The sequence below is a fragment of the Ochotona princeps genome, chromosome 9 (genome assembly GCF_030435755.1).
Source record: "Ochotona princeps isolate mOchPri1 chromosome 9, mOchPri1.hap1, whole genome shotgun sequence".
NCBI classification, from domain to species: Eukaryota; Metazoa; Chordata; class Mammalia; order Lagomorpha; family Ochotonidae; genus Ochotona; species Ochotona princeps.
The window spans coordinates 16,443,490-16,466,882 of NC_080840.1; the positions used below are offsets into that span (position 1 = coordinate 16,443,490).

The 23,393-nt window shown below is 43.2% G+C and overlaps 1 protein-coding gene across 2 annotated transcripts in view; it reads left to right on the forward strand.

Annotated features, from left to right (window-relative positions):
- Positions 1–14,041: 14,041 nt before the first annotated feature.
- Positions 14,042–23,393, forward strand: part of SNTB1 (syntrophin beta 1) — a 228,937-nt gene continuing 219,585 nt past the window's right edge. Inside the window, exon 1 of one of the 2 annotated variants that reach the window (XM_058668517.1) lies at positions 14,042–15,003. In XM_058668517.1, coding sequence (XP_058524500.1) covers positions 14,424–15,003 — 580 coding nt within the window. In that variant the 5' untranslated portion in view covers positions 14,042–14,423. The remainder of the gene's footprint in view (positions 15,004–23,393) is intronic. The other variant, XM_004580704.2, reaches the window with a different exon arrangement.

Genomic DNA, 23,393 nt, shown 5'->3' on the forward strand with positions numbered 1-23,393 from the left:
TGGGTCAGGGGTTGCATTGCAGCAGGGATGCCCACGTCCCCACACTGAAGTGACTGGTGTAAGTCCTGGTTACCCTGTTTCCAACCTAGCTTTCTGCTGTAATGTGCTTGGGAGGTGGCAGATGATGGCGTAAGTATGTAAGTTCCTATTTCCCACATAGGAGACTTGAATGGAGTTTCTGTATCTTGACTTTGACATCATCTAGTCCCTAGTTCTTGCAGGCATTTGGGAAGTAAACCCAAGAATGGAAGTAGTTATTTCATATCTGTGTGTGTGTGTGTCTCCCCTTTCAATTAAACTAATGTTTTTAATGGTAAAATAAAAAAAAATGCTTTTTAGCTGTTTTTCTTCATTGTTTTCTATCTCATTATAACTACTATTGAAATTCGTCATTTTAAGTCGTTTGCTCCTGGAAGAATTTTTTCTTCCGCCTGTGTCTACTGAAATCCTGCTGCAGCATAAAATATCCATACTCACAGTTACATCCTTGAAGATGGGTGAAGGGAGCTCCTTCCAGGCTCCAAGCAAACTTCACCTTTTACTTGCCCTCACTTCCTTTGTCCCTTCATCAGGCAGAGTCTAATGGACACATAGATAAGTCCAGTGTTTTGTGATTCCTCAGAGAGCCTGAGTTTTCATTTCAGATGTAAAGTACAAAAGCTGTGCTTTGCCTTTAACATGCTGTCTTCCTCTTAGCCTCCAACTTTTACAGTTCATTAAAGCTGCTTTTGCATCATTCTCGTTTAGTTAAAAAGCAATTCAAAAATTTACACATAAATTACTATAAAATTCTCTCCTTGAAGCCAACTATTTCCTTTATGTCCTATATCCAATTTTATTGCCAGAGCTGTCAGTTTTTCTTTCAATATTTTTCAATAGTCATTTTTTTCCATTTTCCCCACCATTATCCAAAAGCTATGGTTGCTCTCTCCATAGAGTTTTTATCTTAAAAATATTACACTCTCTTCTAAACAAACAATATTGTTTTAGTCCATTTTGTTTGGCTATAACAAAATACTTGATCCAGATAATTTATAAAAGAACAGAAACTTACGGACTATAGCCTTTCATGCCTATATTCAAAACAGCGGCAGACCCAGTGCTTGGAGAAGGCCTGATTTCTTCCTCAAATATGTCACTTTGGTCCTGCAAGACATATGAATGCAATCTTGTCACATGGCCACGGAGAAGAAAGGGCAAAAAGGCTTAGGATACTTTCACCTAACCCTTTCATAAGATCTAAGACACTGATCTCCAAAACGCAACACCTATCTATACTATCATATTTGACACAAAGTTTCCAAAATATGAACTTTTAGGGGAAGAAACATGTATTAAGCATATACTAAAACAGCATTCTACTCCTATTTTCACAAAGTTCATTTTTCTCACACACAAATTGCGTTTGTTCAATCCCAATAACCCTAATCTTAACTCATTCCAGTTTCAATTTGAAATTCAAGTACAAAGCCTCATCCAAGTCTAGGATGAGCGAGCTCAAAGTAGGATTCACCCTCATGCTCATTGTACTCCAATTACAAAACTTCAGCATCAAACAGGTTGCACGCTTCCAAAATATGATAACAACATAGGCATAGGGTAGAAATTTCTGTTTTAAAAAGGAAAAGTAGGAAAGATGAGAGGTACCAGATCCTGGAATTGACTGAAGCTCATCAAGGCAAACCTTAAGTTCAAGATTTGAGAAATATTGTCTTTTATACAATGACCAGCTTTTCAAACACACCTGGATGGGACTTTGAGTTTGGAAGACTCAAGAATTCACCCTCAAGATTTGCAGGGTGTAGTTCATCCAGAGGTTTTGGAGGAGTTGAATTCTAGTGCTTGTAGCACTCTGGGGCAGGAATTGTATGCTGATGGCTTTATAGTCCTTCAGTGTCAAGGAAGGTCTCTGCTGGGCATCATACAAGCTGGGGCTCTGTTCTGCATCGCCTTCCCAGAGATCATTCTCTGCCCAGGTCCCGAGGCTTTCTGAGGTACCCTTTGATACCTCTGTGCAGGATCTTCATCTCTTGCACTCAATGCACCTAGAATGTTGGCACTGCACAGACACTGCATAAGCCAGCTGCTTATGTCACAGCTGGCACATCCATGGAATATAACACTAGAATTTATAGAGCAGACACTTCAGGTTTTCTAGGAGATAAGTTCTGAAGTCGCATGGGTGCCCTGGGCTCCTAGCTTAAATCTCCTGCTTCGAGGTCCTGACTCTAGCCTGTAACAGAAATGGTGCCCCAGAAGATGTCCAAAATACCTTCAGGGTCATTCTTCCATTGTTTTAGGGAACAGCATCTGGCTTTCTTTCATCCTGTCTAAATCCTTTATGAAATAGTAGGTTGGCAATAAGATAAGGCGATATAATCTATAAACCAACAATTAATGTCAGAATACTTAAGATCTACATCGAAAATCTGTAAAACCTACTATACCCTCAATACGCTATGTTAACCTGTAATGTTGGGGAGTGCAGGGAAATCTTTCAGGACCATAAAAAGAGTGAGAAAAAAGTACAATATAGCCTATCAAGATCAAATCTGGTAATTCATAGATAACAGACTCAAAGCGGCACTAAACAACACTAAAACTACTATACCAATGCATGAGGGGGGAATCGGGTGCGATCCTGACAACCTCTTAACAGGAGGTCATGTGCGTGGAGCAGGGGAGCACTCCAGAGAGGAGCAGGTGGTAAGGAGGAAGCTTGGATCCCAACCATGAAGACTCCCAGACCTTCGCCACAAACTATTAATACGAGCAACAAGGACTATATCCCAACTGCCAAGGAGGCCACAGGGAATTGGATGCCCTCGGAGGCCGAGTACTCTGAGGTCACCCACCCCCAACCGGAGCTTCCACAGGGGATGGAAGAAGTCCAAACACTACCGTGCAGAAACCAACGTCATCGGAAAGACAACCAGAAGCCCTGAGTGGTCTGCAGAAACAGAAGAACAATAAACGTCCTTCGGGACCAGGGAGGAGAGCTTTCTCTGGTCCGAGCCTGGCTCCACCTCTGGACCCCCCCCTCCCTCGCAATGACCATCAGGATCGCTTCAAAAACCTCTCACAGCAAACAAACAATCATACAAACTAAAAAAAAAAAAAAAAAAAAAAAACCTAAAATAAATAAACAACAGAAAGTAGAACTTGAAATCTGACAGGAAAGAGCTGGCATGGATTGGCTCATGCCTCGCTGGGTGGGTCACAAAGATTAGTTTTACTCCTCACCATGGTGTTGAGGATTTTCCTGCACACCCCCCCCCCCCAAAAAAAAATGTTCTGCACCTAAAATGTTGACATATATCTTGTTAGAGTTACAAGCCAGTCTGGATTATCCTAAAATCTGCCAAGATCAGCAAAATTTTACTTCAACACAACAACTGGCTAAATACTAAGATGAAATGGACATGAAACAGCTGAATGGTGCCTTATGGCCATTTTAAGGTATAGAGCAGCCGGTTCTGTATATGAACTAAATTGAAATGTCAATGAGCTAATCATAGGTTGTGGCTAGGACTTGTTTTCCTTTTTTTTTTTTTTTTTATTTATTTTTTTTCTTTTTAATACACTGGTTACTCAAAACCATGTCAACTCCATAACATTGCAAATTGCTGTTGATGTTATATTGGGACTCTTAATTGACTGTGATGATATTCTGCCAGCTCAAACTTCAGACCAGAAAAGGTCTCCCCAAGAAACTGTTCAACCAATCTGGACAATAAGTAGCTGGACTCTATGCTTGGTATATGTTTGCAATGAAAGAATCTTGATTGAATCTGAACTGTAATACTGCATCAAGGTGGAGGAATCCACCGGGGGAGGGGAGGGGGAGGGAGGGGGGGATACCCAGAGCCTATGAAACTGTCACATAATGCAAAATAATTAACAATAAAAAAAAAAAAAAAAAAAGAAATAGTAGGTTGGTCATACCCTTGGTATTCTCTCTCAAACATGACAACTCATTCTTTACATTGCCAGGGTCAGAATTTTCCAAATAGCTTCTTTTGGCCTCATTCTTTTAAATTATAAATCCCATCTTTTACTTATTCTTATGTCCTCATATTTCCTACAAGCAGTGAAAAGAGACCATGAAGCATGCTGACATGTTGCTAAGATACTTCTTCGGTCATATCCTGGTTCTCCTTTGAGTTTTGCCTTCCAGAAAGTACTGAATCATGGACACAATTCAGGCAAATGGCTCGCTTCTGTAAAATGAAGATGACCTTTACTACAGTTTCCAACACTTGGTTTTTCATTCCCATCTGTTAGCTCATCAGCATTGCTCTTACTTGTCGATAATTCTACCGTTATTTTGGCTGCAACACAGTAATCTTTTAGAAGATTGGGGCTCTTGCTACAACTCTCCTCTTTTTGGGACTTCAAGAGACTAGCCCTTTATATTCCTGCTGTTACCCATTACTAGTTCCAAAATCCACTTCCATATTTTTAGGTAAGAGTGATAGCAACACCTCTCTTTCACTACCAATCAAATCTCATCTGGCTCTGCTGTTATAATCAAACATCTGAGAGTAAATAATTAATGAAGAGACATGAATTGACTTCTCACAGTTCTGGAAATTATGGCTTGAAAAGACATGGGACCCATGCAGTTACGTACGACCCAACATCATAGGTTGGCTATACTCATGGGATGGAGGCATAGTTGAGTCTGTACTACACAGGCATCCAACCATCCACCACCGTCATCAGATGCTGGACTTATGGGGTCACCTCATCTTGACCTATGAACCTCTCCAAACCCTGAGTCAAACTAAACTCTCTTCATAAGCAGCTCCTATTCCGTAGTCTGCTTACAGTAATAAAAATCTGACTAATAAAGGTATGAATTACAAAATCAGAGTCCCAGTAGGTTTGATGTGTCATAAGGGTAAGGGCTTAGTCTCTGCTTCCAAGATGAATCCTGTTACTGCATTCTTCAGCAGGAACAAACACTGTATGCTGACACAGCTGAAGGCATGGAAGAGTTTACTCTGTTAGATGGCAGAAGAGATGAAAAGGGAGAAAAGATCCATCTCATTCCCACCAGCCCTTTGATGAGGTTACTTAATCCTATCACAGGGGCTGCGCCCGCAAGTCTTAAAAAGACCTACTTAACAGTTCCATGGTGACTATTAGGTTCTAATCTTTGATTTGCAGTTGAGTACACAGATTTACACTGTAGCAAATGATGCCTTTTTCTAGGCCCTTGACTCAATGCCTTTGGACCACAACTTGTGTATTCTGTTCTTCACTCAAACTGACAAACATAAAATAAACCTGGCTTCCTTCTTTCAATCTAACAAAACATCAATTCCTGGTAAATTCTCCCATCTTTCTGGCTTCCTAAATTCATACCTGGTATATACTAACAGGTAAAAGCCCAAGTTTTGAAGAAAATAGATAGAAATGAAACAGGTTTGAATTTTGGATCAAACACTTACAGGAAATGTGACCTTGGTGTACCCAACATTCTCATTTGTATCATAAGAATATTAACTTCTACTTCAAATGGTGGCTATTTGGAAGCAATGGTTTATATTGTGCTTATATGGGATTTAACTCAAGTAAAAGGTTTACAAAGAAATCTAATTGGCTACTCTTTGTCTTCCTAGTTCTCTAAGCAGTAAATTATCACACGCTAATCAGTCTGTCTTTAAATCCTCTCTTTTATTTCCACATTGAAGGTGATTCTTAGCCACCCTTCCTGGGCTATTTAACCACCTCTTTACTTTTGTGTCTTCAGTTCACCGAAGGCTTGTGATCTGATTGTTTGCAAGGAATCTTGTGAACACACTTAAGGTTTTAGCAGCTAATCCATTTCTCATTCTGTCTCCAATATCCTTCCTATTATAGCTCTCTCTTGATTAAGATAAGTGAATGGCTTCTCACTATCTTAGGATAAATTCTATAGTAACAGAATTATGATAATATTTGCTGTGACTCAGTTTTCTACCCAGAGTAGCTCCAACAGACATCTCTTTCTTTTGGTGAGTTTTGTATCGATCCCATTTTAGCCGTGGAGCACAGAGGATGTCAGTCATGCCCTGTCTCTGTAGATGCACAGGTAACCCAAACTGAGTCACCTGGTTTCTTGCTTCTTTTAGATACATATTTTTTTCCAAATTAAGATGCAGGGAAAAATATTTTGGAACCGTATCTCGGCATCATGAATTTTGGGGTTGCCAGCGACCATGGCTTGACTTTGTATAACCTGAAAGAATGAGGTGTTAGTATAAAGTTATTGCGGTAATTGAGGCTAGTTTCTCCCAGATCACAGATTACATAGTTTACGTAGATTGGCTATAAAAGTTACTATATTCCCATTGGCACCAGTTGGGATGCCAACATTTGAAGCCAAGTATTGTGACCAATAACATTATCTTTCTGCTTGGTCACCAGTGGGGATAAACTTTGCTTCCTGTCTTTATTCCACTTGATCTTTCTGCTAGAAATGTATTCTCTTTTTTTTTTTTTTTTACTCTTCTGAAATTTGTCGTTAAATTTAAGACTTAGCTCCAAATCCTACTTCCTACTTCTTCCATAAAGCTCAATTTCTCTGCCTCATGCATAAGAGAATAAACTTCAAAATTTAAAATCTGAATGCATTGGTTTATTACTCATATCATTCATTCTTGTTCTGCTTTTCCTATCTACTAAATTTGGATAACTCTGAGCTCAATGAAATCACATGATCAAATAAAAAAGAATGCATTCAAATTCTTTAATACACCAAAAGGTCGCTAAAGATACACAGAAAGCCAAATTAGGCCTGGCACAGTGGTCTGATGACTAAAGTTCTCCTTGAACATGCCATGATCCCACATGGCTGCCGGTTCTAGTCCCAGCAGCCCCGCTTCCCATCCAGCTCCCTTCTTGTGGTCTAAGAAAGCAGTAAAGAATGTTCCAAAGTCTTGGGACCCTGCTCCCGTGTGGGAGACAGAAGAAGCTCCTGGCTCCTGGCTTCAGATTAGCTCAGCTCCAGCCATTGAGGCCACTTGGGGAGTGAATCAGAGGATGGAAGATCTTTCTTTGTCTCTCTCCTCTCTGTATATCTGACTTTCCAATAAAAATAAATACACCTTTTAAAAAAGATACATAAAAAAAACCAAATCTACCATATGACCCAGGTGTCCTCCACCTTGGAATGTGTACAAAGGAAGTAAAATCAACATATGGAAGAGATATCTGCTCTTCCATGTTTAAAGCAACCTAGCTCAAAATAGCAGATACACAGTCCATCAAGATATCCATTAATTGGTGGCTGGATAAAGCAAATGTGGCACAGATACACAATGGAATATTACTTAGCCATTAAAAGGATGAAATCCTGACAATTGCAAGAAATTGAATGAAGTTGGATATCATTTTGTTAAGTGAATTAAACCAGGCACAAAATGACAAATATCACATGGTTTCTATTTGTGGAAGTTAATATGAATCTAGAAGTTTATCATTTGGTGTTTAGGCATAAATACTGCTTCACTGAATTATACAATGCATATGACAGTATACTCATTATGATCATCGTTGTGAATTCCTCATTTTGTGATTTAATATTCTTATATTTAAGAAAAATATGGTATATATATACATAGTCTCTACACATAAACTGTGAAAATGATAAAAAATTTTCAAATTTTAAAGCAAGTACATATTACAATATATAATACATATTTATTGTATGTAATATAGACTTTATTTATTATATATGTAATATATACTACATACATATGGATACATCTGCCTAATAGTGAGGAATATGTTGAAAAGGAGAAACATAAACACCCATAAAAGTCCATGCTGTCACAGGTCCAACAGTGAAAAATCATCGAGGCCAGCCTTGTAGGGCGGCAGGTTAATCACACTTACGTCTCAGAAGATCATTTCTTTCGAGTGTCAGTTGTTCTACTTCCTATTCAGCTCCCTGTTCATGTTCTTGGGAGCACAGTAGAAAATGGTCCAACTACTGGGTCCTTTGCTTCCTGCATTGGAAAAACAGACATATTTTAGGATCCACAGGCTCCAGCCGCTGCAGCCATTTTTAGAGTGAACTAGCAGATGGAAAACCTCTCTCTATATCTTTTTCTCCCTCTTTCCCTCTCACTTGATAACTCTACCTTTCAAATGAATAAATATGAGACTCCTTGACCAGTACACGCTCACATGCTTTCCAGATAAGGCTGTTGTTTCTAAAGACTAATTTTAGTTGCAGTTACAGTTAGGTAATGTAGCACTGCTGTTTGTCATAGAGTCCAAGACCCTCAACCTTTGCCTGAAACATCAGCTAGTATTGAAACCTACATTCTTTATTTTTTCTGTACATATGTATTTATGACAAAATTTAGCTTATTAACTAGGTACAATAAGAGATTAATAATAATAGCTAATAATGGGACAGTTAAAACAATGTAACTGTAATGAAAGTTGTGTAAAAGTGATTTCTCTCACTTTTTTTCCATTTCCTTGAAGTGGCCAAGCATATACAGAATAAATACACTAGACAGAGAAATGATCAGTGTCCCAAGAAGGTACTTGTAAATGGTGCATTATTGCATCACATTACACAGCAGAGAAATTTAAAATGTATGGATTGTTTCTTCCTGAAATTTTCCATTAGTGTTTTCAGACCACAGTTGACCACAGATAACTGAAATTGAAAGCAAAGCCAAGGGTGAGGGATAATTCTGTATAAGGAGGAGCTAAGAAATCCATCTAAGTTGAAAGAGAATACGCACACAGCCACAGAAGCTTCAGTACAGAGTTAACGGAGAGGATGTCTCGGGGTGGGGAGGGACTTGGGGGCAGGAAGGAGTTATTTGAGTGAGTTATAAACAACATGTGCTATCAGATTGTGATGCAAAGCAAGGAAGGAAGTTTGCCATTTCTCATGGGTAAGGGACAACACACAAAAAGCACTCCCTAAAGCAAATGGAGGCATCAGAGAAAGGAGCTACGGGGAGATTTCTTCATACACACCAACCTCTTTTGGAATCTGAAGAGCAGCTTAGCAAAATTTTAAATTGCTTATTTTAAATATAATCGCATTAATTTAAAGATGAATGGGAATTTCTTATTTTTTGTCACTATCCTGCCTACTTAGACCAACTTAACAAAGTTTCTAGTATGCAGTGAAATATCTTGTTTTCTAAAATTGTCACATGGATTGTGTTTGACAGTCCAAGCACAATGAGTAAGCAAAAAGGCTTACCTGACCAACTGCCTAGCTGAAAGTCAGTGGTGGTCTATCTAGTTTATCAGGGATCTGCAGGCGTTTCTGAAGTCTATTAAAATGATGATGCACCTGTTAGACAACTGGACACACCTGTGCCCTCCCTCCTTCCCAGGGCCTTATCTTTAAGACAGGAATCACTAACCTAGCATTGATGATGTAAAATCTGGAGAATGTTCCCAGACTGGCTCAAGTTCTGCTAACAGCCACCAAGTTCTGCGCACGCGTTCTTTGCATACTTCCCCTCTTCCAGCTTTCCATCTCTGGGCCTGCAGCACCTCCCTTAGCTCTTTATTCATTCAGTTAAATCAGTGTGTATTTACATAAATAAGCCCTGCCTTGGGGGTGTGGGGGTTGTATTTCCACTGCTCCCACTGCTCCTAGTTCATTTTGTTCAATACTCCCAGACCCTGACCAGATCTTTGGGTCCGCTTCTTCACTGCTCACTTTCCATCCACTCTATATTCTGTGTATTGGGAAACCACTCCTACAAACACTTAATTCAGGAGGCCATAGTAGTGGTGCACTGGGTTAAGCTATCTCGTATGCATTGTAGTTCGAGTCTCAGTTGCTCCGCTTCCAATTCAGGCCCCCTGATTAAAAAAAAAAAAATCTGGGAAAGCAATGGATGACAACATTATTTGTGTCCATGTTCATGTCACCCAAAGAAGACCCAGATGGAGTTATAGGCTCCCAGCTTCTCCTAGTCCAGCAGTAGCCAGCCACTAGGACATGACCAACAGATAAAAGCATTCTCTCTCTCTTACTCAAACACCTTCTTTCACATAAATAAATGGTTTTTAGAAAAATATTTTTCTTTAGAAAACAATACCATGAATATACTAATCGTATTTCCAAAACTAAATATAGGAGCATGTGTTCTAAAAAGTAGACATATCCTTAGAAGATAACAACAATATTTGAAATTAGCAATATCGCTCAAATTTTAGGTATGTGATTAGTGAAGCTACAGACAAGAGGTGAAGGTGTGTGCTAGGATCCCCCAAAGTGCTCTTTATGCAGGGGTCTAGTCCATCCCCCAAAGCCTCTCTTTTTCCCCAAGGTTTTCCTCACCACTTGGACCTCAGTTTTGTACCTTGAACAGAAAAGCTAGTTTCTTCAGCAAACGATTTGCACTGACTCCTTCTCAACCTGGGATACTGTCCCTACAGAGTGTCCTCCATCTGACTTAGTCCTTGTGTTACCTTCTCTCAAAGGCTGTCCTTATTAAGTCACTCCTGATCCTTTTACTCTGTTTTCTAGGTTTCTCAACACTTGGTTATATCTTAAAAATATCCTATATTTTGGGAGTCTTCCTCCACCTCCACCCTACCATCTACTATGATGCATTTTTTTTTCTTTGGGGCTCTGCTGGTTGGTCTGTTCCCACATCCCAGCCTGACAGGTACACAACTTTGACATGAACAGGTGAAAACTGTTCTCTCCACTGTCGCGGCCAGCTGTGCCCATAACTCGGACACGGCGAAGGTCCGGGGGTCAGGCGAAGGTCCAGGGATCAGGCGAAGGTCCGGGGGTCAGGCGAAGGTCCGGGGGTCAAGCACCGACACGTGGAGACCAGCGATGGTGGGAGAAGTCTCTCTCCAGCCTCTCTTTATTACCCCTGTATATACTCTTTCCCCCCCAGCCCGTTAGGGCGCCACTAAGGCGCCAATGAGTCTGATTAGATCAGGTGCTATAGCCGCAGGCCCAATTCCGGAGTGCTCCGCTTAACGAGTGTTAATTAACTCATTAGCTCACAACACTCCACCACCCAGCTCCACTGGAGTTGAGCAGTGTATGCTTAACTGCTCTTGCAAGTCTAATTCCTGCCCATTTTGTAAGGAAAATATCATATCTGTTGGGGTTAGGGGTGGTAGGGTGGTGGGGTGAAGGACCTGATTTTGGATGGGTGGGCAAATTTGGATACAAAAAGAAGAAATAGAGCAAGGCTCAGTGGTAGAAATGAGGCATTGGATCTAATTTCTGACATACTAAAGCTGAACTGGTTGTAGGAATACCTATATGGCATTGGCATGAACTGACTGTGGAGCTGGTACCTCATTGCTCCACTGTGAGATTAAAATACCACACCTATTCAATAAGGAAGCTGAAAATCCCTCTGGTTCCCATATGAGGTTAGTAGGATTTCTTGATGGGAGTTAGAATGAAGCATTAGAGACCAGACATGCAGGATTGTCTGAGGCATACAATAAGCCTACTGGGAAACTGGCCTTTGGCCCAGCCCTTAAGCCACTGACTGGCTCCTCCACTTCAGAGCCAGCTTCCGGCTAATGCACCTTCTGGGAGTTAGTAGGTGAAGATATAAGTGGGCAAGTCTTTGACATGTCGTATATCTTCAATCAGATTCGATATGATTGAATTTCTGGCTCCTAGCTTCAACCTGGGACAGTCATGGCCATTTCAGGTATGTATGGAATGAATTAGCCAATGGAAGGTCTTACCATCTTTGCGTCTTTAAAATACAATGAAAATGAATAAATAAATAAAACTTTAAAAAGTCTCCTAGGCTCACAAGATCACAATACTCACCACTTTCCCTGTATTGACACGTATAAAGGGGGAAAAAAGCTATGTCAAATCAGGAGGGTAGAGTGTTTCTGAGCCTTAGGTGGAAAGTTTTGAATATTCTCAACACAAAGTAATGATAAATGTTCCAAATGATGGATATGCTAATATCCTGCTTTATTCATTACATAATAAATGCATGAATTCAGTCACATTGTATTTCATAAACATGCAATTAAGTACCAATTTTTAAAAAATGAAAAGGAAGGGCAGAAACCAGATGCCACCATTCTACCTACAGTCCAGAGAAAGGACTTGCCTCCTGCCCAGTGGCAAGGCTCCTCAAGGCATTGAGGAACTCAGACTCCACAGCCAACAGACTGAGCATTTTCAGGAGAATGTGAGACAGCGACCTCAGAGCTTAGACCCTTCACATCTAGTTTCAAATCCTAACTCCGCATCTTACTAAATGCATAACTGAAACAAGTTATTAAACCTGCAGCTCTATTTCACCTGTGAAATGGGAAGCAGAATAATGGTAAGGACCCCCAAGAATTGCCTGGAGGATTGACTTACAAATGTATGTAAAGCACTTACAGGAGAGGCTGTAATTACACATCCGTTGGCAAAACCATGCCTGCATAACAGGCATGCCATAGGCCTAATTACATAAAATATTTGTCTCCTCTCACTCTGATGCAACTTGCCATAAGCAGCATATTCCTCTGCAACCTAGCTTTTCTCAAACAGGAGGGAAAATACGCTTTTCAAAGAGATTCTAGAAATACCTTCCCAAAGCCTTACAGCAAACTGATCAGGGCCATGTGGTTGTATCTTGGCCTCCCACGTTGTTGGATGTTGATGGCAAGGTTTCTGGTCTGATTGTAGAACTGTTTGTTTCTCAGTCTTCACCGGGACCTTCGGGCGTCTTGCTCAGCCTCCGCGTGCTAGGATTAGGACACAGACACCAGGCTCTGCAGGCCGGAAGAAAGAAACTTCTGAGGCCTCAACCTCTACAACGTGGCCTTTCCTCCCAACAGTGACGCCACCAGAGCAAGTGTCCTGTCTCATTCTGTACCACACTGAGACACTCAAGAGGCCCAGAAGCTGTTGTCCCTGCTGTGGGCACCTTTCCATAAAAGAATAAAGTGCTTCTGGAAGGAAATGAGTTTTAAAATAATACAAGAAAGAACAGGCTGAAGAGAGAGAGGACTGTAAATGGGCACATTAACACAAGGGCTCTTTCCGGTTGGCCAGCAAAAGCTCATGTGTTTTCAGCACACCTTGTGGCCCTGGCTGGAACTCCATTCATTAGGAATGCAGCTGAGCTCTTAAGCATCCCTGATTAAAAGGGCCAAGGAACTTTCAAGGAGAAGAGTTATCAAGGTGAACACACACCTGTGTTCAGGAAGATAGCTTTCCTCCAGGTGATAGGAAAGGACAGTGAGGAGGAAAGGAGATGTGGTTGAGCAGCAAGAAACACTCTGAGTGGAATCTGAGACCACTTGTGGGAGACATGGAGGTAAAGAACTTGAAGGTTCAAGGAAAGGAGAACTCTGGGACATACGCCTGTGACATGGATGGTGTTGGCATCTCTGGACTGGCCTGGAAGATGATGACCCACAAACTGAATACTCTCACCCTGAGAAAAAGCCTGAGATCCGAACAAGAAAGGTACAAAGGAACCCTGGAGACACAAACGATTCCATCAGAGGATTTCCCCATTGGTACCTCAAGAAGAAGGAGGAAGCTACAGGAAACAGTTGCCTCAGCGCTGGGGTGGCAAGCAGCAGATCAGAAGCGCACAGCGCCTGAAGAATTGGAGCTGGAGAAACGTTGTCCCTGGAGTCTGAGGCAGTGACCTGTTGAAAACCTGAGGGCATGGAGAACCTTCGCAGAATCTGGCCGAACAGACCGCAGGGTTAGCTTTCCCTCTCGAACCTCGATTTGGCCAGGCCCCCCATCTGAGTCTAACTGCTTTCCTGAGAGTCTTCCGACAAGGAGGCACAGGTCTTCCGACAAGGAGGCACTCAGCAGAAGTTGCCAAGTGCTGGCTTGGAGAGACCAGACTGCAGACAAAACCGAGGGTTAAGACTCTGGAACAGTTCTGCTGGTTGGGTGTGAGAGCGAAAAGGACAGAACTCAGGACGCACATGCTAAAGGTGAGGGGTGGGCGCCCACGGAGATGAAAAGGGGCTGCGGAAGCTTAGTCCCCGGGCGCCAAGGTCTGGCCCGGAGTGCAACGAGTGACCGCTGCTGCGGCTGGAACAGGTGAGCTGCCGGCGGGAGGGCGCGCGGTCCCCGCCCTTCCCCGAGGCGTGCCGCGTCCTCCGGACTCTCCCCAGGGCTAGGCTGTTGTACAGGTCTCCTTGGCAAGGGGTTTTGCAACTGGCAGCTGGATTTTTTTTCCCCTCCCCTGTCTCGGTCTCTCCTTCTTTTAGGTTGCTCCACCCCGCCCAGGATCAGGCTAGGGGGAACCGGCTTGGCTGCAGCTGCCAACCCGCGCCGAGTGCGCCTGCGAACTCCGCGCGCAGCCGCCTGCGTGCCGGGCGCGCTCAGCTCGCTGCTCCGGACACCGGGGCCTGCTCCACGCAACCCTTCCCCACTTTTACCCCTCTTTGCAATTACATGGCGTTTTAAGAATGCCGGAAAGATGGCGGTAGCTGCGGCGGCGGCAGCGGCAGCGGCTGGGCCGGCCGGTGGGGGAGCCGGCCGGGCTCAGCGGAGCGGGCTGCTGGAAGTTTTGGTGCGGGATCGCTGGCACAAAGTTCTGGTGAACTTGAGCGAAGACGCCCTGGTTCTGAGCTGCGAGGAGGGCGCTGCGGCGTACAACGGCATCGGAACTACCACCAATAATGGTTCGTTCTGCAGGGGCGCCGGGGCCGGGCACCCAGGAGCGGGCGGCGCGCAACCCCCGGACTCGCCCGCCGGAGTCCGCACAGCCTTTACCGACCTGCCCGAGCAGGTGCCCGAGTCTATCTCGAACCAGAAGCGCGGGGTAAAAGTGCTGAAGCAGGAACTGGGTGGCCTGGGCATCAGCATCAAGGGGGGCAAGGAGAACAAGATGCCGATCCTTATCAGCAAGATCTTCAAGGGGCTGGCGGCCGACCAGACCCAAGCCCTGTACGTGGGAGACGCCATCCTGTCCGTGAACGGAGCCGACTTGCGGGACGCCACCCATGACGAGGCGGTGCAGGCTCTGAAGCGCGCTGGCAAAGAAGTACTGCTGGAAGGTAAGGGGTTAACCGCCGGGCGGGCCGCAGGCACCTGGTTCTCTCCCCACTGCCCGCGCCTGGCCGCGCAAGGCACCTGGCTGTGTGGGTGCAGCCTGAAGGGTTCGGCAGCTTTTGTGTGTGTGTGTGTGTGTGTGTGTGTGTGTGTGTGTGTGACAACTTTTACCGGTCCTGAGCAACTTGTCCCCCTTCACCCCTTCTATGTACCAGAAAAGGTACACAGAAAGACACCGGAGCTGGGTCGTCTGGGGGAAAGCTCTGCTTAATGCGAGGTGCTTCATTTTCGCCTGCGAGTCACCCAAGCGTAGTATGTGTAGAAGCTATACGAAGTGCAATGCACGTGGCAAAGCGGGTTCGCTCAGTAGTCGCGATTCATGGTTTTCTCCTGTGCAAAATTTCCCTCTCCAAAGCCTGGACAAGCCAGGTGACGGAATTGAATCAGGAAGGAGTCAAAGCTAATGAGCAATGTTTCAACGCCCAAATTCCCGTGCACCCTTCTCTGTTTGCCGCCTGCAGTTTGGAGAGCTCGGGGAGTTGTGCCAAGGGCTAGAAGATGTGTTGCAATTTTAGGCAGAAGTTCACTTCCCCTGTGGGTGTTTGGCCGGTCAGTCGAGATTCCAGGCTCCTCTGGGTGCAGAGATGGGTGAAGGGGTTTTCCTGCCTACATTTTCTGAGAGGTGGAGACAGGATTGCTTTAGCAGTTTCCCCTGAGCGGGAGGAGTTTTAATAGTTATCTCCTGAGGTCTGATGTCTGAGTGTGACTAGAGAAGTTGTTTCTGGAGCCTGTGCCCTTAAGGGTGAGATATGAGCTGCAAGAGAGTAAATGGACCACGTGTCTGCAGCTGTAGCTGCATCTCTCATTTGGTACCTACTCCTCTTCTTAGCATTGTGTGCATAGCTCTGCCTGCGCTGGCATCCTGGGAGTTGTCTGTTCGGCCTCCTCTTTACCATATGTACTGAACAGTAGATTTGGGGAAACTGACTTTGCAGCTAATGCAACTCCCTTGTGGGCAAGACAGAGGGCTTTTTTCCTCTCCCTTGTTTGTGCAGAGACGCTTCGATATCTTTGTATTTAATTTAATTAGCACCCTGGATTCAGAATGTGGAAGTCTGTTTGCTTTGGCTTGATGATTAACATAAGTAAACAACAAAAAGTTGTGTTTTTTTTTTTTTTTTTTTTTTTGGCCAAACTGTGTGGTGTTTGTGTGAGAAGGGGCAGCTGGGATCTGGGTAGGTGTAGTTTGGACTCTAAACTGCTGGGAACCTGTGCTCAGACTGCAGTACTGACTTAGTCCTAGGGAAGGGTGCAAGAGCCTGGCCATTTCAATTCTTAGGCACTGCTCTATAGCTTGTGTCTTCCTTAACTCCTTGGTTTCAACGTAATCAAAATCACTTGGCAAAGAGTTAAAAAAAAATCTCATCAAAAAAAAAAAAGGAGGAAAATGTGACTCCCTACAGTTGAAAGTAAGAGAAACAAAAAACAAACAACACTTGAGCAGTTTTGTTACTAGGGAAGCAACTGAAAAGTGAGTTGCACGGAAATCTCTGGTAGGCATTCTTAGGCTGTTTTGTTGCAAGCAGGACCTCAGCAGCAGAGCCCGTGGCCTCCTGGGCGTGAATCACGCTCCGCCCAGTGCTCGAGGTCTCACCCCCTCCAGAGTTTTCTAAAATCTGCATAGGACAGACTCCTCATACAAGCCAGAGTGTTGTTGCTGGGTCCTGGGGAGGCAGTCATACACCGTGACGCTAAACATCATGATCTCCTCTTGCGCAGACTGGCCAAGTTCAGGGCGTCCAAAGGGACTTGTTGGAACTGCCTTAAGGGTTTCTGAAAAATCACACCCTTCTTCCTCATATTCAGGCATGCAGTGCACATTCCGGACTTCTACGTAGAAAAGGCTTTGGGAATGTCATCTAGTTGGATGTGATGACTAAGGGAGGTGCTTAAGGTAATTGTGGCAAATTTAGAACGTTTGTTTTCTGGCTTGTCTTTTGAGGGATTTGATGGAATATCCCAAACACCATTAACATTCCATGTCATGCACCCCCTAGTGGAGAGTTCCTCCCTCTACCTGTGGAACATCAGGAAAATGGAAAGTTTTCCTTTTTTTTCTTTTCTTTTCTTTTTTTTTTTTTTTTTAAGATTTATTTTATTTATATTGGAAAGACAGATATACAGAGAGGAAGATCTTCTGTCTGCTGATTCACTCCACAAGGGGCCAAGGGGCCACAATGGCCGGAGCTGCGCCGATCTAAAGCCATGAGCCAGTAGCCTCCTCTGTATCTCCCACTCAGGTACAGGATCCCAAGGCCTTGGGCCGTCCTTGACTGCCTTCCCAGGCCACAAGCAGGGAGCTGGATGGGAAATAGGACCGCCGGGATTAGAACCGGCGCCCATATGGGATCCTGGCATGTGCAAGGTGAGGACTTTGCCGCTAGGCTACTACTGCGCCAGGTCAAAAAGGGAAACTGCGACTTGGCCAATGTCAGCGTCTTGGTCTTGGTTCTAATCACAGATTCAGCCAGAGAAGTGTGTGAACCTCCCTGAGCCTCAGAACCTTCATCTATTAGAACTGCTCACTTGGTAGTGCTGCCTCTGAGAAAGAGTTCCCAGATAAAAGGCCTGTGTTTCATGTCGGCTTAGCGTATTTCTTTCTGCAGTTCAAGTGAAATGTTGATGAAATCGCGTTGGCCACAGGAAAAGTCCTTTCTTCTTCCTCTACTGATTTTTACTTAATTTTTATTATAAAGGTGTAATTGTGAGATGTCATCCCTCTGGGACCACAAGAGTTAAACAGTATCTTGGGGAAAAGAGAGTTGTAAAAATAGCTGACATTTCTGTGCACTTATGTATATCAGGCTTTCTTACAGGTGCTCATGTGATATTTATTGTACTCTGTGAGACCAGTAATACTGTTGTTCCTTTTGCTGATTAGGAGATTAATGTTTGTGGATATTAGATTATCTGCTTAAAGTCATGTAGGTAGAAGGCTTCCAGCTCCATCTGAATCAGGAGCTCCAATGTTTTAACCTCTAGCTCTGAGCTTTGTTGGATGTGGATGGATCTGTGTGCCTGAGCCAGCTGAGTTTACTGGGCTCAAGACATTCTTCTCCGCTTCTCCCATGTTCTGATGTGTTTAGGTCAGCCCTGAGCAGGAAAGAGTGATTGTGTGAACTATTTTGAAGGGTGAGACAGGAAGGAGGATACAGTCTCAAAAGCCTGGAACACTACAGATCTGGCTGTCAAAAAGAAATGGCTGATATGTTCCAAGTCTACGGTGACACCCATAGCCAACAAGGAGACGAAACTCTAATTCAAACGATGCATGAACTCTGACAGTTGAGACATCGTTTAAGCAAGCATCAATTCTAGGTAAGATCAGAAGTGCTCACACCATGAACTCACGTAGGTGGTTCATGAACAGAGACCCTGAGTTCAGCCATATGCTGGACCACACAACACCATAGAAACCATTCACATAGGTGCTAGAGTAAAGGCTTGTGATGGAGCTGGGCAGGGCACATGGACACAGACCTCCTTGGCAGCTTTGGGAAAGGGGAGGACTTTTTGCTGTATAACTTAAAGGACTTATAATTGAAACATGTCAATATTTTTGTAACAGAATCTGCAAGAAAATGGATTTTTACATAATCTTGCAGAGGTTGCAATTTGCGAATCTGGAGGTGGGAGTAGAACGACCATCCCTGGGCCCATCCACAAGGCCTCTGATGGGACTGAACTGGAATAAATGGAACCTCAGAGGCAAGCAGCAGTGTTGGCATGGATGCTGCCTGACAGAGGTGCCCCCAACTCTGGTTCCCCAGGGATGCTTGGCCGTTGAGGTCATCTCTAGCCTGATTTGCACAGTCACAGTCATTGTCTGGGACTGGAAGTGGGCATGGCAGAGCAAGAAGGTGGTTTGATTTGCTGGTATTAAATCTCAGGATTGGGACAGCATTTGAACTTTCAAAAATCTTACTTAGAATGTGCAAATTTGTGTTTGTGTGTGTGTGTGTGTGTGTGTGTGTATGTATATGTGTAGTCAAAGATTTAGAAATTGAAGTCTTGAAACAAGGGTTCTTTTTTCTGATAGTTTCGCTTTTTTTAAGCTGCTTCATCTTTTTTGGGCCTTTGTTTTTCTCTTTGAAAATCTGGGAAGGTGAGTTAGTTAAACGATCGCTGAATCTCATTCTGTTCTACCTTCTGAATTCAGACGCCCTGGGCATTTTGAATCACAAATTTGTAGCACTCTGTTGCTGTGAAACAAACCTCCTAAATAATGTAGTCTAATTGTAGTAGAACATTTTAAAAAATCAATATAATTTCTTAACAATAATATAAAGGGGGAAGTAAATGACTTAAGTGTTTTAATAGATAAATGTAGGGGTACTGCTAAATCAGAGGTTGGCACCTCCCCTCATCCAAGGAATCCCTGGAATACTCCGTAAATGTCCGCACTGCCACCGGTCAAGGTGCTAACTTCCCCTCCTCAACTTTTCTGAGAGCAAATGCCTTATGAGTGTTTTTGTTTTCTTTTTCTTTAATTAATTTTATTTATTTTTATTTTTTATATTTATTATTATTATTATTTTATGATATAGTTTTATAAGACCTGGGATTTCCCTTCCTCTCTCCCCAAGTCCCCCCTCCCCACTGAGTTCCCCACTATTATTACTAAAGTATAGTTCTTCATAAGCATTGATATGCCCATCGTTGCAGGCATGGGACAATGGCAGTGTCCAGCATCCTATTGTCAAGATATAATTAACAGTTTTATTGGGAGTCCATCTTTGATCTGGAAGTAGAGATGTATACTGCATTGTATCCTCACATCTGGATATAATAGTCTTCTTTACACAGTTACTATACATTCCCTTAAATGAAAAGTCACAATACAAAATCAACAACAGAGAGAGATAAATAGAAATTTACAACGTCATGAAGTTAAATAACGTGCCTCTGGATATGATAGTCTCCATTGCACAGTTAATGTACATCCCCTTAAATGAAAAGCCATAAAGCTGCCTCACTGCTTCGGAGTTCTAAACCTTTCACCTGCTCTTTTTACATACTTGTGTGTAGTGACAACTAACACTTTTAGATTGTGCCACACAGTTTAAGCACTTTATGTAGCTGAACTCATTGGACCCCATGCAATGGATACTTAGGAAACTGAGATGCAGAATTTAGGCTACTTGCCAAATCCACACAGTGTGTAAGGGCTGACTCGGATTCCAGCACAGGCCTCCAGAGTCTGATGTCTTATCTCCAGGAGAGCTAAGCATGGAGGGATGTGCTATCTCCAAGTTGTTTTTAAAAGAGAAGCTCCAACTGAATAGAACGCTTTGTCCTAATGAGGTCCTTTACTTTCTTGCCTGGTGTATTAATTTTCTATTGCTGCTATAAAACATGACCAGAAGCCCTTGTAAATTAAAGCAACAGAAGTGTGTTGTCTTACAGTTTTTTTAAGTCAGGATTGCATGAGCAACACACAAACCAGCATGTCTGCATTTCTTTCTGCAGGCCCCCAAAGACAATGTTTCTTTGCTTTCATAAGAAGCTTGTGGGAATTTCCCATGTACCTTGGCTCGTGGTTCTCTCCCATTTGGAAAGCCTGTAGTGGTAACTGAGTCTTTCTCATGTCAATCCAACTCCCACTTCTCTTCTGTCTCCTTTTTGCATTATGTTGGTCACTCCCAACGTGAACCATGATCAGTTTTGTATTTTAAGGTTGGCTAATTAGGAACCTTAATTCCGTCTTCAACCCTAGCTCTGCCGTTTTATCGTATAAGGGCACGTATTCATAGGATTCACAGGATCACTGTGACGTGGGCGTTTTGCAGGAGGAAGTATTTAATGCCTATCAAACCAGACTGGCTGAGCCTCTGTAAACACTCACTGCCTCTCATCGCAGCAAAGTTTCTCATTCATTCATTTGCTTACTAATGTCACAAGTAGTTTGTTCTGTCTTCCATGTGCCACATACCACCAGGACATTGCCCACAGCAAGTAACATTCCAGTGCCAGGTACAGGTAAGTGCTGTGCAAGTGCCTACAGGAAGGAACAGAAAAAGGACTCAGCCAGGTCATTAGGAGTGTGGTCTCTATGAAGGGAATATCTGGTCTGTTCTTGAAGAAGGCTTTGGGAAGTAAGTTCCTCATAGCATCCCCTGAAAGTGTGTGTGCCTTGGCGATGGACAGTTAACATTATGTTATGCTCTGCAGAGAGAAGGAATAAATAAACATCTTTAAAGACCCAGGAAGCACTCAGCATAGACAAATCTTGAAAGACAGTTAAAGTATCAGAACCACTCAGGTAACTCCTTAGGAGTTACCTTCCCCACATCATGGTCTGTAAGGCACCGTCAAATGACCATCCTCCATCCCTGGGTGCTGATGTAGTTTGACAGCAAGGAGCAGCCCCCTTCCTCTCGTTATCCTTTGGACACATGAGGAAACAAACAAGCAACATGTGTCCCACCCAGCTTTATACCTGACCCTTCCCACCCTAATCGAAGACTCACATGGGTGTGCAGCCCTCTCAACTATGCAAATAATACTAAAAAGAAAAGAATTTTGTCTTAAAGAAAGTTGATAACACGGGACCCAAACAAGATTTTTTCTAAGATTTATTTATTTTCACTAGAAAGTCAGATATATTATGGGGAGGAAGAGAGACAAAAAGATCTTCCGTCTGATGATTCACTCCCCAAGTGGCCGCAACTGCCGGTGCTGAACCTGTCCGAAGCCAGGAGCTTATCCTGGGTCTCCCATGTAGGTGCAGGGTCCTGAGGCTTTGGGCCGTCCTCAGCTGCTTTCCCAGGCCACAAGCAGGGAGCTGGAAGGGAAGCAGGGCTGCCGGGACACAAACTGGCACCCATATGGCGCATGTGCAAGGCGAGAACTTGTAGCCACTAGACTACTACTACCCCAGGTCCCAGACAGGATTGCAATTATCTACTGATTATGCTTATTACCGTCGTTCTTCACTTTTACCACATTCTATTGTTTGGGATCTACAAGTCTGAATATGTGACTGGGGAGACAAAAACTGCTTCAATTTTTAAACTTTTTTTTTTTTGAGCATGTATATCAGCAGCAAAGTCAAGACTCTATTCCTTCAGTGATGTGGTGTTTCTGCCAGGATGGGTTATGTTCTTCATGTTCAGCCATGCATCTTAGCAGTCACCCCATGGAGAATGTATTAAAAATAACTCACCGCACGGCTCCCTGTTTATGAAAAGCATCTAGCTGAAGCCACCAGTGGTTGGCTTGGTGAAGGAAAATTATTCTCCAGCAGCTTCTGGCCTACTAAGCGTTCTATTTGAAATGACACATTTCAAAGCAGTTAATGTTAAAGGAAAGCCAGAAGTCCCTGTGCATTTATGTCTAGTGTTTTATATACCAAACCTCATTACCCACTTCACTGGCCCTGATCTATAATAATGCTTGCCTTTAGCTTCTGCCTGCAGAGTGAGGCTTAAGAGAAAATATATTATTACCGACCACGAAATCAATGTCCTAACAGACAGGCAGATGAGTCTCTCTCAGAGTAGGAACCCCAAATGGGAAAGTTCATGATTCATTCTGATGCTAATGAACATTAAAAAATGATGACTGGTGCTTTAGTTCAGGATTTAATAACTGCTGCTCCTCCTGTGGTTGGGAGCATCTTTCCTAACGTGGAAACGTGGGAGAAGATGGAGCTAAAGGGGGCGGGCTGCTGAGTACTGTTGCTTTGACACATCCAGTCATTCGCCTTGCTGCTCAACCTGCCATTCTTCTCTCATCAGAGCGCCTTCTCAAAGCAGCCTAGTGCAATGCTTTAAAGGATGACAGATTTACTTCGGGCTGAAATTTTCATCCCAAATCTTTCTAGCTGTGTGGGTTCATATAAGATGTTTAAGCCAAAGTCTCAATTTCTTCATCAGTAAAGAAAAATTCCTCTTGGTGGGCTGGCTGTGAAGGGTTCTGTGATTATGTTTGTAAAGAAGTTAGCTCATTTCCTAGGACATAGTAAGCAGTAAATACTAACTAGAAAATATGTCACATCTTATGTTTAGTTAGAGATGCTTAATTCATATAAGATAATGATTATTTGTAAAGTCTTTTGGAGAAACAGAATAAATTGGGTTTTTCTATATTAGGAGACTGAATGGTTTCCTGGCTATCCAAGGAGAATTAGCTTGTTTTGTATGGATGAGAGGTACACTCATGTAGGGTACATTTCACTCATGAATTTTAGTAGCATCAGACGTTTTCCATCAGCCAGACAACAGGATAGGCTGTTTTGGATTCTGGTGGGAAAATATTAAATCTACATTAAAATGCAGGTTATTCAGAAACATGCAGAAAAATATTTTGTAAAGGGAAAAGTCAACGTATAAGC